At 34.1% G+C, this 14519-nt stretch overlaps 1 protein-coding gene across 1 annotated transcript in view; it reads right to left on the bottom strand.

Annotated features, from left to right (window-relative positions):
• Window positions 1-14519, bottom strand: part of LOC106875088 (protein kinase C and casein kinase substrate in neurons protein 2) — a 166631-nt gene that overhangs the window by 2435 nt on the left and 149677 nt on the right. The window contains exons 10-11 of the mRNA XM_052972009.1: window positions 8047-8862; window positions 1874-2142 (exon numbers count right to left, since the gene is read on the bottom strand). Of these exons, the coding sequence (XP_052827969.1) occupies window positions 1874-2142; window positions 8047-8862 (1085 nt within the window). The remainder of the gene's footprint in view (window positions 1-1873; window positions 2143-8046; window positions 8863-14519) is intronic.

A 14519-nucleotide genomic window follows, 5' to 3' on the forward strand; every position in this document is an offset into this window, starting at 1 on the left:
TTTAAATTTCCAGCTTTCTGCTTTCTATCTAAATATTTCCTGTTTTATAAAATATCAACCACAGAAGAAAACAAAAACAACAAAACCCGTCAAAGTTTTGTAAATAAACGCAAGCATCACTGAGTGGTCAAGAAGTTTGTTTTGCAACTATGTGATTTCAGGTTCAATCTCAATGCATAGTACACTGAGCAGTTTCATTCTACCATGGCTTTGGGTAGGTAAGTCTGGGAGATGGAAACTGTGTGGATGTCCAGTGGAACAAATCCTGTCTTTGAGTGGGAGACAGCATCTGTTGTTGTGTTTCAACATGACCAGCTGAATCTTTGGTGCTTTTAGCAGAATCCACACTGTTATAAGAATTCAAACTAGATCTCTGGTCAGAGAATAACTCTGTCCTTCCCTTGCATCAGTCAGAGGCCATACAGGAATTCATGGTCATTGCCCTTCAGACCAAAAAATAAAATAAAGAGTGAAACAAGGGGTTAGTAGAGAAGCAGTATATAGCAGGGCATTACAGACACAAAACTGCATTCTTTGCAGCAAACATTTTGACATTCTAGGCTTAACTGAAAGCTAATCAGATGGCTATTTACTTCAGAAAGTGACTGAAAGGTTTCGTTGCTAAGTTAGTAAATTGAAACTGGTTTGAGAACAACAAAGCACTCACAACATTTCTTCAACAAGGAAGAATGCAAATGAACAAATTAAGACTGGTGAAATAGAACACACAGAATTTTCCTAAGGATTTAGACTGGATATGGGCAATCTTTTTTGAAAAGCAGGCCACTTGAGACATAGCACCATCATCAAACAGGCTGCATTACTAAATAAAGCTGAAGGTAATTTTTATTAGGCAGAACAATCAGAAAGTTCTGCTGCCTGCAGTTTGGCCATGACTGATTCAGACACTGAATAAACATGAAATATGGATATTGAGAAAGCTTTCAAATACTGATACAACCTACTTACTGGTGTTAAGCGAAGAATTAGAAATGCAAAATATCAGTTGCTAAATATCAGCTATTTTAAAATAGATTTTTTTACAATTGGAAAGACAGAAACAAGATCTAAAGTAACCAACAAAATATGATAGTATTTTTAATAATTGTAGTCTCAATATTTTAGTTAAAAACCTTATTTTAATTTTACAAGTAATCCAGAGAATTTGTTGGTTTGAGGACTCAGTGAAAAAGCTTCCGTATCTGATACGCGACTGATGGTCTCAAACCCCTAACTCTACTTTGGTGCTAGGTTTAACGTTCTGCCTATTTTCAAGCCACCTCTTGGTCCTTGAGTGACTTTAGTAGAGTTCATTCTGTCATAAGCATTCAAGCCAAGACCTCTGATCACCTTCCTACCCATATTTTTACATGGTGACGTCCAGGTTGGGTATCAGTGTCTTTCTTACAAGTCTGGGTGGTCCTGAAAAGCTCAAGGACTGTGATCTTTGCCTTTGGATTAACTTAACCCACCCCATTACAATTAAATGTGATAATCACTACTCAAGATTTAAAAGATAAAGCTGGTCCCTATAACCAAAAGGCTAGGTTATATTTTTTTAAGATTAGGAGTCAGTTACAGAAGAAAAAAAAAAAAATGACCAAAAATATTCAAGAAAAAACCAAGAAAATCAAACCAATGTTCAGAACTTGAGAAAATATAAGAAAAATAACAAAACCATAAATTCATGAAAAGAATCATGAAAAAAAAGCAGAAAAAAAAAAAGCAGGAATTTTTTTTTTTTTGATTAGAAAAGAAATGATTAATTTATTCCAGAGCAAACTTAATTGAAGAATTGCTTTTGATTTTTCAAACATGACACCATTTAGTATATTTGATCACTTTCAGTGTTTTTAGAGTAATCTGAGCTCACCTGCTTTGAAAGTCAGCTCATCTGGAGCTGTTGCACTATAATCATACAGAGCGCGCACTGGCACACCTGGTCGGTTATCATCCACCAATGTTGTGTCATCAAGCCAATCATCACTGTCGGGGTCACCAAACGGATTCCTACTATCAGCATCTTTGATATCAGTAGTAGTAGTAGTAGTAGGAGCAGTAATAGAAGAGTAAGGAGGAGGAGCAACATATGTTGAGCTGGAGTATATCGAATCAGGGTTATGATTGTCAGCAGTTTCAGCACTGCAAAGTTAACAGAAATAGTCGGTGGTGGAATTGTGGCAACAGGGAGACAAAAAAGAAGCAGGAGTGCAACAAGTTTTAAAAAATGGAAAGAAGAAGAAAAAAAAAGAAAATATTAATAAAGATTTAAAAAAAAAAAAAACCCTTAAATCTACAGAAAAACACAGGGATTTTCAAAGGAAAACATGCATATAAAGGATACATAGAAAAAGAAAAAAGGAAAATGGTTGACGAAATCACATGCAAAGCAACATGGAGAAATGACATTAAAATAAATGCAGAAAAAAAATTGAAAATACAAACATATAAAGCACACTGATTCTAGTAATAAAACAATATATATACATATATATGTACACACACATGTATATATATATATATATATAGCTGTGCAATAGAAGGGGATTAGAAGTAATGGTGGTTTCCAGAACTTTCTCTTTTACATTTTTAAAACAATAATGAAGATTTAGACATTATTAACTGTTCAAATTATTGAATTCCAATGTTTTTTTTTTTTTCCAGTTTCTAAAACATGAGAGGCGCAAAGCCACAAGTTTGAAGCAGAGAGAAGATTAACTGATTAAATTTACACCAGGATTGGATGAAATGTGAAGTTTGACTTTAGTTGGACTTGGATTGAGAATGTAAAGAGCTGTAACTAAATACCACAAGGCATTTTGGACAACATTCTAACAACTCTGTCAACCCATTTCAATGATGATGATGATTATGATGATGACAATAATAATAATGATAATCCTTTCTATTATAGGCATAGGGCCTGAAATTTGGGGGAAGAGGGCTAGTCAATTAAATTGACCCCAGTGCTTCACTGGTACTTAATTTATTGACCCTGAAAGGATGAAAGGCAAAATTGACCCAATGAGATTTGAACTCAGAATGTAAAGAGCCAGGAGAAGTACTGCTTGGCACAATGATGATGATGATGATGATTTCAAATTTTGGCAGAAGTACATCAAGTTTAGGAGAGGGGACAAGTCAATTACTTGCCTGGAACTTTGTTTTACTGACCCTGAAAGAATGAAGGGGCAAAGTTAAACTCAGTAGGATTTGATCTCAAACTGGAAAGGCTTGGAACAAAATACTGCAAAACATTTTGCTCAATGCTATACCAATTCTGTCAAACCACATCTATGATAATCGTTTCTAACCAAAGCACAAAGCCTCAGATTTGGTAGAATTGGTCACCAGTACTTGAACTTAGAATATAAACACCAGAACAAATACCACAAGGTATTTTTTACCCAATGCTTTAACAATTCAATCAATTCAGCATCACAATACCAATAATAATATTTTAAAGAAATATTGATTTTGTCTGAAAACAAATATTTTGTCCAATCAAAACAGAAAAAAACGTTTGGTAGATGAATCCAAAGTAGGAACAAATGATAGTAAAAATAAAAGAAACAAGTCAATGAAGATTTAGAGTATGACATCAAAATTTTACTTGATGGATTGTGAAAAACACCAATAGGGAAAAAATTGGAGCCTTCTCAATCTATACTATCAAGAAAAGACGAATAATATTAAATTTAGAAGAAAATTGAAACTCATTTAATATAACATATTGGTAAGTTGCTGTATTGTAAAATGCAGCATGCCAATAAAATAATAATAATAATAATAATAAAAAGTACAAGAAAAACAGAGAAATATTGAAGCTAGTAAATTCTTGGAGCCAGAATACTTAAAGAAAAGCTTAGAATAGGAAAGCAAAAAGATAAGTCAACGGATTTGTTCAGGAAAGCATAAAAACTAAGCTGCATTCTATTTGTAAACCAATTTTTAATTAACTTTTTGCATTTAAATCCAGCCACATCAGGCCAAAATAGTCACCCTGTTTTATGTTCAAACTGGCCAAATCTGGCCTCTCACACCTATCCTACAACGTCATTTTAAAACATAAACAATCACATCCTCAATATCTTGAAGCTAGGAGCTACAATACATTTCACAAACTAATCTGAATGTTTAGGGGTTAATGTCATCATCATCATCAAATGCTAAGAAGCTGCAGAGGGAGAAACACCAGATCAACAAACTAAATGTAGCCTTACAATATATGATCTTGATGTCCTACATTCTAAGGTCAAATCTTGATAGTCCAACTTTGCTTTTCATTTCTTTAGGGTCAACAAAGTAAGAAATCTCCAATATGAATTCATGTCATTTTCATTACACTATACTTGTTCCTATATATTTTGTGGTCTTGTACCAAATGTATTTATCAATGCTTTCCATAGCAAATTGGTATTGAAAATATCATCAAGACCAGGTCAGTGATAATTTTAATTTAAAATTCAAGCCCTAATGTCTGGTGTAGTGGTGAACATTTCAAAAAAACAGTAAATCTCCAGTGAACCTATGAACCAGTTTCAAATCCTAGATGAAGCTATTTAGCCACAACTCCAATGAAATCTGAAGCCTTGCACTTAAACAGTGCATCATTTTGGCTTAATGATCTGTTAAATCTTTTATATCTACCTCATCACCAAATAATGCTTTCTAACGACAAAACAGCTTCCAGTTACTTGCAAGGTTCAGAACTGTTAAAAGCAAACAAAACCAAGCCAAAACAAAACCAAAATCCTCTTTCTCTGCAACAGGAAAGTTAATATAATTCTTGTACTGAAAAAGAAAATGCTGATTGAAACAAACAACCTTTCTAAAATACTTGAGAAGTTTTGCATGTGTGTGTGCGTGCGTGCATGTATATATGTATGTACATATTCTGCACGAAGAATTTAAGTGTGCTGCTTGAAAGCACACTGCTAGTATAGTGAATGGGGAAAGCTTGGCTTGCAATGTTTGCAGCCGTGTATGCTTGTCGAGAGTAGGGCTCATTAGCCACCAACAGAGCCGCAAATGCAAAATATAAGTTAGTCCTAGAGCGCACAATGTTCCTAAAAGTCAGCAATGGTCTTCCTTGGATATGAGTGGACGGCCATCATGTTGAAATGTAGATAAAATAGGAAGGATTTGCGAGAGTCAAAAGCAAATGTAGTTCCAACAAGGAATCTGAAAAAGATGTCGGATTCAGTATATCACAGTACCAAACTTCAGTAATTTCTTTTGATTAGACACAAACTCAATTCATATGGCAAATGTTATAGGAAACTGAACTGATTCTGGTTTGGTATGGTGGACTCTCATACTGATGAAGATTTTGCAACTTTGTGCTGAACAACCTAGACAGATGATTTGTTTTGTAGTGATCAACTGTACGTGGCATACATTAGCTCACTCCCTTCATAAAATTGCCATTATCTGTACCACATGTCAGATATCAGTGATCATTGAGCAATGTGAAATGAAGTGTTCTGCTCAAGAGCACAAAGCACCACCTAGTCCCGGAATCAGAATCACCATCTTGTGAACACGAGTGCAACAACCTAACCACTAGGCCATGTGCCTTAATAAATGAATATATTTATGTTCACTTTGTAGCCACATGGTTTCAATTTCATTGTAGGACACCCAGGGCAAGTGTCTTGAAATATAGCTTTGAGCCAACCAATGCCTTGTGAATTGCTAGACATAAACAGTATGGAAACTAGTTTATCTAAGTACGTATACGTGTGTGCGTGTGCGCAAATGCTGGTGTTTCTTGGCTTCACTAGTCACTGTCTGAATGAAACGGAAATGTAATGTTTACATTTCCCATTGACAATACATCCTGTTACTCAGTGTTTTCAAAGACCAGCAGAATAATAATAAAAAAAAAAACAAGCAAACCCAAAAAACACCCTTACTTGAAAGACAAGTAATGGCTGGTGACAGGGAATGTGTCTAACTGTAATCTACTGTCTTGAATAAACTTCTGTCCAACCCATGCTAGCATGGAGAAAACAGACATAAAAATGATCAAATGAGTGTGTGTTTGGTGTAATAGGTCCTTATCTCATTCAATGTTAGACTAATGATTGTAAGAAAAATCCACAAGATACAAGTAATACAACAGTTTCATTCCATCTGTTGTATGTGTTATATTTACAAGTCAGGTAGAAAAAAAAAATGATTGAATGCTATTAAGAGAAACCAGAAAAATTCCCCTTCCCTGCAAAACACAATTTTTTTTCAAAATTCAAATAAGCAGAATTTGTTTAAATTCAAAATCATATCAAATATGTGTTATCAATGATATAGCAAAACATACATGAAAATAACCTAAGCCTTAGACCTAAATGAAAAATATTTGCAAGCTTGTTATAAAATACAACAGTAGGCTTTTCAGACAGCTGACAATACAAAGAAGAATTACAAAGACGAAAAGAAAGGAAGAAAATAAGGAAGATCTAAAGAATCAAAGAGAAACAAAAAAAGTGTTGCATGCAGTTTCAAAAACGAGCTAACAGCAACATGCACTGGCTGCAACTGTCATGACATCAGATTGAGGAAAGATAGATTCAAGTTAGACAAACAGATGACAAAAGGAAAAGAAAAATGAAATCAATCGGAGACAAATTAATGGTTAAAATTTGGACAGAAAGCAGCTATATAAAATCTTTGGGAATAACAAAAAGGAACCTGCTCTTCATAGCCATTCCTATGCAGATATTTTAGGTTAATTATTATAAAATGAATTAAGAACTCTTCTAGCCAGAAAATTATTCTTTTCAGTGAAATTTGGAAAAAAAAAAACATAATAGATAATGATAAACATTGATATTAACCAACTTATCTAAAGAAAGGAAACAGTCCAAATAATCATTTAATATTTTTAAGCAAAGATACTACACTGAATATAAAGTTTATACATAGGACAGATAGAATACAAACTGATGAAGAATAAATATAGAGACAGGTGTTTGCCTCCTTCTTTTTGCATTTTCTTAACTTTTTGGCATTTAAACGGGCCATATCAGGTTAAAATATTCTGTCCATTTCAGGTTGAAACTGGCCAGATCTAACTTCTCTCACCTGCCTGACAATGTCATTCTAAACTAAACAATCACATTATTGAAACGTCGAAGAGCATAAAGATTTGAAACTAGTCTGAATGTTAAAGGGTTAAGAAAATATATTGTCTGTCTAAACGCTAAGCTTATATACAATGTGTAACAGTAATTTCAGTGAATTGTAAAAGGAAAGACCATACATTACATATTGCATATGATATGCAAATAGTGAATCTAAGAAAACATTAAAGACGAGCAGCAGTATCTAGCCTTACCTGGGTTTATAGAAAATGTAAGCAAAAGTCACATAACCTGTAACATTCTTGAACAGATGAGCCCCTATACAAAACTTAAGGTACCCACATTCACTGCTAAATATATTAAGATGAAAACCTTAATGAACGAACGTCGTTATTTTGTTAGTCTTTGAGCATAAGTTTGTGTTAATTTAACTGCACAGTGTTATAGTTCATGAGTGATGTGGATTTCACCAACGAAAACAGTTAGAGGAAAACAGACCTGAGGGTAAAAAGATTATTGTATAAGCATGATAAGAAATAACATTGTGTTTTTATATATATACATATATATATATATATATATATATATATATATATATATATATATCATGCATATGCTCTTAAATTAATTAGCTACAACCAGATTTGTGAATATATATATATATATATATATATATATATATATATATATGTATGTATCTTTCCCCACCTCCCAGCACAAATTCATAAATAACAGTCAGAAGCAAATCCATTAGAGAAAGTACAATGGAAATAAGGACACGTGGTAATCCTGTTGTGATTGTAGGTAAAAAGCAGGGGGGGCGAGTCTTGGTTTGTACTGATGTCGTTTGTTTGCAAGGTCAGATCTGGAGCGGTGCAAATGGACAGCTGATACAGGTTTACAACAACGGGAAGTTAACTAACTGCCTGGGGGTGTAGGATAGTACCTACCTGGTAGAGATCAATCAGAGAAATCAGATAAGGACTCAGTTTCAACACTGCGATAATAACCCTCAATCGACTGATCTGTGTTGGATCTGTTCAAAACTCCATAGTCAGTCGATCCTTTTCGGCTACCTGTATATGGAGAAGGTTGATTCATAGGGCTCCTATTATTGTTCAGGTTCTTATTTGGAGTGCCTATATTTCTGTTGCCACCAATTCCTTTGTTACCTCCAGCAGGCTTCCCAAGTATCATATCTCGAATTTCTTGGTCAAAGTTATCAGGTATTCCTCTATACTGGTTCTTTCTGATTGGGACTGGCGATGGAGAGCTAGGTCTCCTCTCTTCTATGTGAATTGCAGGTGCGTTTTGATTCATCAGGGGTCTCATCATTGGGTTAAGTGGACCCTGAGGCTGTGGGGTCATGCTACCACGTCGATTTGCTGGACTTAATTTTGGCTCATTTATTACTGGTGGTCGTATACCAGGTGGACCCATACCAGGTGGACCCATACCAGGTGGGCCCATACCGGGTGGACCCATACCAGGTGGTCCCATTCCGGGTGGTCCCATTCCGGGTGGGCCCATGCCAGGTGGACCCATGCCGGGTGGACCCATACCAGGTGGACCCATGCCAAGTGGTCTCATGCCAGCTGGACCCATGCCAGGTGGTCTCATGCCACGGGGACTTGAAAGGTGGGAACGTGGATCCATTCCATATTTAGCTGGTCCAGCACCACATCCTTGAGGCCCTAAAGGTCCCATACCTGGAGGTGACTGAGTAGTTGGGTTGATTTTTATGCCAGTGTTCAAAGGTCCTTTCTGCCTGGGTGAGCTATTAAGGTAAATAGAGGAAGGAACAAAGAAGGACTTAGAAAGCTTGAAAAACATCATTGCTATGATTGGATATAAAAATTCAATTTCATGTAAAACTAACAATTGCTATTTATTTTAATCATAACCTACACAATCCTGTAAATTATTAAGTGATCCAGATAAGAATCATTTAATAATCTATTGGCTGTAACAAACAACCTGAAGAAAGTCTGTTAGTGTTGTGTAAGCTTAAAGATCAGCTCCTTGTAAAATAAGAATGGGTTAAATTAAAAAACTTTTCTTCTTCTTTGCACTAAGCTAGCAAATCATACCCCCTCCCCGCCACCACTTCAGAAGCACTAAAACTGAAGAGCTAAGAAGAAAAATTCTAATAATTTAATTTATTATTTTTTCTTTTAAGTTAAGACCCGTCTAATCTATAATGGCAAAAGTCTGCATAGGAAGAGGTATGTTGTTGACAGGAACTATCATTTCATGCCAAGATGCAGTAAATAAAATGTTTTTTTAGTAATTTAAATTATAGACACTGAACTGCAAACCTATCATTACTTTTTCTTTTGAGATGCATCTTTCACCAAGTGTTTAGCATCACTATGTATATCTTCGTCGTCAGATTCCTCTCCAAAAGGATTGAGACTTTCATCGTAGCTCTCATGCCTATAAAAGGTACAGGAGCTATGAAACTGTTCAAATTCAATGAAGTTGAGAGCTAAAAGTGTTGTATTTTTTATTTTTGGAGGGAAGGGAATGTGGAGCCAAAGTAAAACTGAACACACACACACACACATACACGTACACACGCCATTCCATGCATTTTAAGATAAATTATTAGATCTAAAAAAAAAAACAAGAATGTTTTTAAAAGTGGATGTTAGGTTTCTTTGAGAGGATATTTTTCTGATAGGTATGGGCAATAAATATGAGAGAATTAATAAAACAAAAACAACAAACGTGAAAAAGAAAAAGGCAAGAAAATAGCGCCTCGTGTGTTTGAAAAAAAGCTCACCAAAATTTCAATTTGTTTACAGAATCAATAGTTATTAAACAAATAAACAGATATTAGATTGCTTTTGCAAGAGGAAACACATAAACACGCAAAAAAATACAATAATAAAATTGGAAGAAAAAAAATAGAGATATCAATAAACAATATCAAATACATGTGTTGTTTATCAAATTCATACAAATAGAAACAGTTTAGTATGAGGTATTTGTTGGAACCTGAAATATATTTCGTATGAATGCTGAAAATAAAATGAAATTATTAAAGAAAAAAAAAAGGCGCAAGAAACTGCAAGTTCAATCAGGACGCTCAACTGATTAGACAAAATAACAATTTTCCCCTTAGATTAAACCATTATTCTCATTTTTTTATCCTTCCTAATACACGAAAATTAGTTGTAAATCAACATTTGATCTAAAAACATCTTTGCACTAAAGTTAACTCCCATCCTATACACATACATACACACACAAAAGCAATGTTAGACTCCTCATTTAATGGCGACTGCAAATTGAAGAAAAACCCCCCAGAAAACTCATAAAATGAAGGGTTGGACAAAATCCTTAGCTGTTCCCACTTAATGGAAACAATCTTATTGCTACTGTAAATTAATATTAAACTAGATCAATCCCGTCTTGCAGATATCGATAAACTCACCATTTTCAATAACTCTCTTCTAAACCTTAGAGTACATTGTCTGTTTATACTGGTTTTTTGTTTTGTTATTTTTGTCCCTAAGCAGGAAAACTTATTTCCTACCTTTATATTGGAAGTGGGAAGAGGGGTAAAATTTTGATTGAATATTACTTAAACTTTCTGATATCAAATCACCAGAGAAGCTCCCCTGGTTCTACAATACAAACTTCATTGTTAAAAATTATCCAAAAAGCTTTCATTAACGTTAACTTTTGTTCCAAACACCAATAACAATCATTTCACTAAATTCCTTATTATTTTCAAAATTAATTGAAACAAAGGCAGAATATAGCAAGAAAAGTGTTAATTTATAATTCTGAAAAACGGTCAGTATTTCTGCTTTGTTAGTTTATTATTAATTCAAGAGTTTTTGTCTTGCGAACAACTTGATGACCTCATTAGTGTCAGTGAAAAAGTACAGAGTACATTCTGTAAAGTGGTTGGTGTCAGGAAGGGCTTCTAACCAAAGAAGCAATTCCAAAACAGACATTAGACCTGTTGGATCATGCCAAAGCATCTAACCCATACCAGCATGGAATACAGATGCTAAATGATGATGAATGATTCTGTGTATAATCTAATTATTCCAGAAATCTTAATCTAACTGCTTACCTTAATCCTCCACCATCTTTCATTATGTGTGACAATATAAGGAAAAACATATCCAACACTTACGCAACATTTTTTCTTTCTTTCCATATTTAATTTGCATTCACAAATCTGTTTCTAAACAATTATCATTGATCACAAATACATTATTTACAAAAGTCTCTATTCTAAGATGGATGGCCTTAATCAGCACAGGACATTCATACTTCAGGCCAAGTGCAAAAGGATCTTAAGATATTTTCCAAAAGAACATTGATTTATACTACAGAAATAAAGATCATTCCATGCCTACATTTCCAATTTGGCACAGATTAAGGAGATATTTTTAACAACCATTTTCCAATATATCCAATTGCTCATTTAGATCTAGCTCTCAGGTCAACTATAAATATTTCACTTCAAAATTAAACTGCGTATTCTTGACCACTATCTTAGATTTTTCATATGATGCTACTATCAAGGCAGTATTGATCCACATTGATGGGTATAATTTATTTAAAGGCTGCAGGTAATAAAATAGATAAACAGCTTAGCTATAAATCGACTTGCTACTGGTCCTGTTATGGCAAAATGGAGTTATAAAGTGTGTGTGTGCACACACACACACAAAATGAACTTTACAAAATTTGAATTAAATCTTTAAATTATTAAAGGCAGATACATTTTACTATTTGTAGATGGTGTAAAACATCAAATCGTTTTTGACAGACTGACATACTAAAAGATTTCATTATTAGTTTTTACCGTTTTATTCAATGTGTTATTTAACACTTTCGATATGTCCCCTAATTTATATGATACGCCCTTCCCATTTTATGTGATCTAAATTAGAACTTCCTGTCCAAACATCATATCAATTTATTTTGCAAACACTAGCTTTGTACTGACCACATTATTTCACTAAATTTTTCATTATTTTCAAAATGAATTAAAGCAAAGGCAATGTTCCTCAACAGAAATACTAATAACAAAGAGATAACCACATTAATTAGAATTTCTTTAATCAGTTGTCATTAAAATTTGAAGAAATCTGTTGAATAGCTATAAATTACTGGCATTTCCCCCCTCATAGAATAGACATAATAGGAGAAAAATAAATTGAATAAATCAAACTAAAACTGTTTCAATATTTCAAAGTTGATATCAAATAACCTCAGACATTCATTCAAATGATCTATTCTAAAGGAAGGGGCCTCTTAGACTCTAACATAAGGGTCCATCACAGACTGTGACACTAATGGAGACTTTACAAACTATCAGCTGTTGGTCAGCGAAACACAGAAATGAAATTAATAAATTGAATATAAATATATTTTGTTGTATGTTGGGAGGGTCATTGTGCCAGAAAAGACTCTACCCCGAGATACAACAAAATCTCTTTCAACACACAAGTTCACATCAAGAATCTTGCAAACCAAATATAAACAAAACATCAACATGGTTAAATAGAAAATTGAGGGAGAATATGCAAAATAAATTTTGAAACAAACACAAATTGGAAAAAAAATATGTCAGGCAAAAAGTAAAATGCTTTTTCTTCCCCCTCTCCCTTTTTCTCTCTCTCTCTTTCTCTCTCACAGAACTGTTTTGTCTAACCATTATATCTGTCTATCTAGCTACGAGTTTTCAAATCAAGTGGAATTTAAAATAATAAAGGGGCTTTCAATAATATTGTAATTGAGGGGCTGCATAAAGATACTCAATATTCATCCTTTTAAATACTCTTTTATTAGTTTCAGTCAACAGACTGCAGTCATGCCAGGGCATTAGTAAACCATATCAAGCCCCGAAGCTTACTTCAATCTGGTACTTATTTTACCGATCCCGATTTAGTGACTGCCATAAAGGGATGCATCTTGATACACCATTTTATAAGGATATAGACAAACACAGACACATACTCTCACATAAGATGGGCTCCTACACAGTTTCCACCAACCAAATTTCACTCATAAGTGTATTGGTCAACTCTAGTCTACAGGAGAAGAAATTTGCTCAAGGTACCACACAGTAGGATTGATTCCCAAAACCACATGATCGCAGTGTAAACGTCTTAACCACATGACTATGCTTGTACCTATAATTACTATGGCTAAATTATATTTGAATTTACAATAAGTAAATTTCTTCTCTGAAAAAGGAGAATAAATTACATTGGCAAATAACAATTTCTGATGACCTTTTAACTTGACAAAACATTTTGCTAATATTTCAACAATCACAGATACATAACCATTCACCATATCTAAAGGAATAAAAAGCATTTTATTTTTTGAGAGTGACAAAATCTTTTTATCAATTTGATTCACAATAGTTTAAAAAAACAAAACTGAATTATAGTAAAAAAACATTTTGCAAAAATTATTCAATTCACACACACACACACACACACACACACACGCACACAAAACTTGTCTAAAAAGAAACCAGACTCTTAAGACCGCACAACCACCAGCTGGAGGGTGTAGTATGTTTGTGATTGTAGCGTTGTATGTGGGTGACCTTGACCTTCAATCAAATAACAGTCATGTCTCACTACGTCAGTTAGTCATCAATGGACATGTGCTTGAACCAATGTCCAGTACATTTGGCAATTTGTTGCAAGTTGAACAATGAGAAGTTTGCCAGAAGAACATGTTTCTATGAAATTTTCTGTTTTATATTGGATAAAAACATTTTTATGGAGACTTTTCTAATGCTGCATCAGGCATCAGAGAGGAGAACGAGCTGTGCACACATGTCATGAGTAGCACCTGAGCTTCAAATTAAGCAAATAAGATCATCTACTGAAAATGATTCTAAATCTTCCACCGATAAACAATAATCACATTGTGTAATTCCATGAATATTGTCAATTGATAATCCATGAATTTCTGAAAAACTTTACAGACATCTGTACAAGTTTGTGCTACATGAATTCAGGAGAGTTGGGAGTTGTCTAATTGTTTGAATACTGATGGAAACTTTCTGTAGTTTTATTAAATGTGACAAAACACAAGAGCGACCAACATCAAAAACAATAATTGTTGATGTGGATTAGACCAATGTCACTGCAAAAAAATAAACGAAAGCAAATCAGAGTGATGTTGATTGCCATTCTTGATTAGGGGTGCATCATTCATCAGGATGTTTCCCCATTGTCAGGTGAATGGAAAACAATTTTACTTAGGTGTCTTGAGACATTTGAGAGACACAGTGACAATGCATTTCCTCAAGTGTCACTCCTATCTGTGACCGTTTGGCAAAGCAACAAGATGGTTTTTTAGCATCCCCACCACCACCAGGCTCTAATCTCCAGAAATGGTTGTGGGATATTTTTTCTTTTTTTTTGGAAAGTTGTTATACTT

Source organism: Octopus bimaculoides, chromosome 11, assembly GCF_001194135.2.
Source record: "Octopus bimaculoides isolate UCB-OBI-ISO-001 chromosome 11, ASM119413v2, whole genome shotgun sequence".
NCBI classification, from domain to species: Eukaryota; Metazoa; Mollusca; class Cephalopoda; order Octopoda; family Octopodidae; genus Octopus; species Octopus bimaculoides.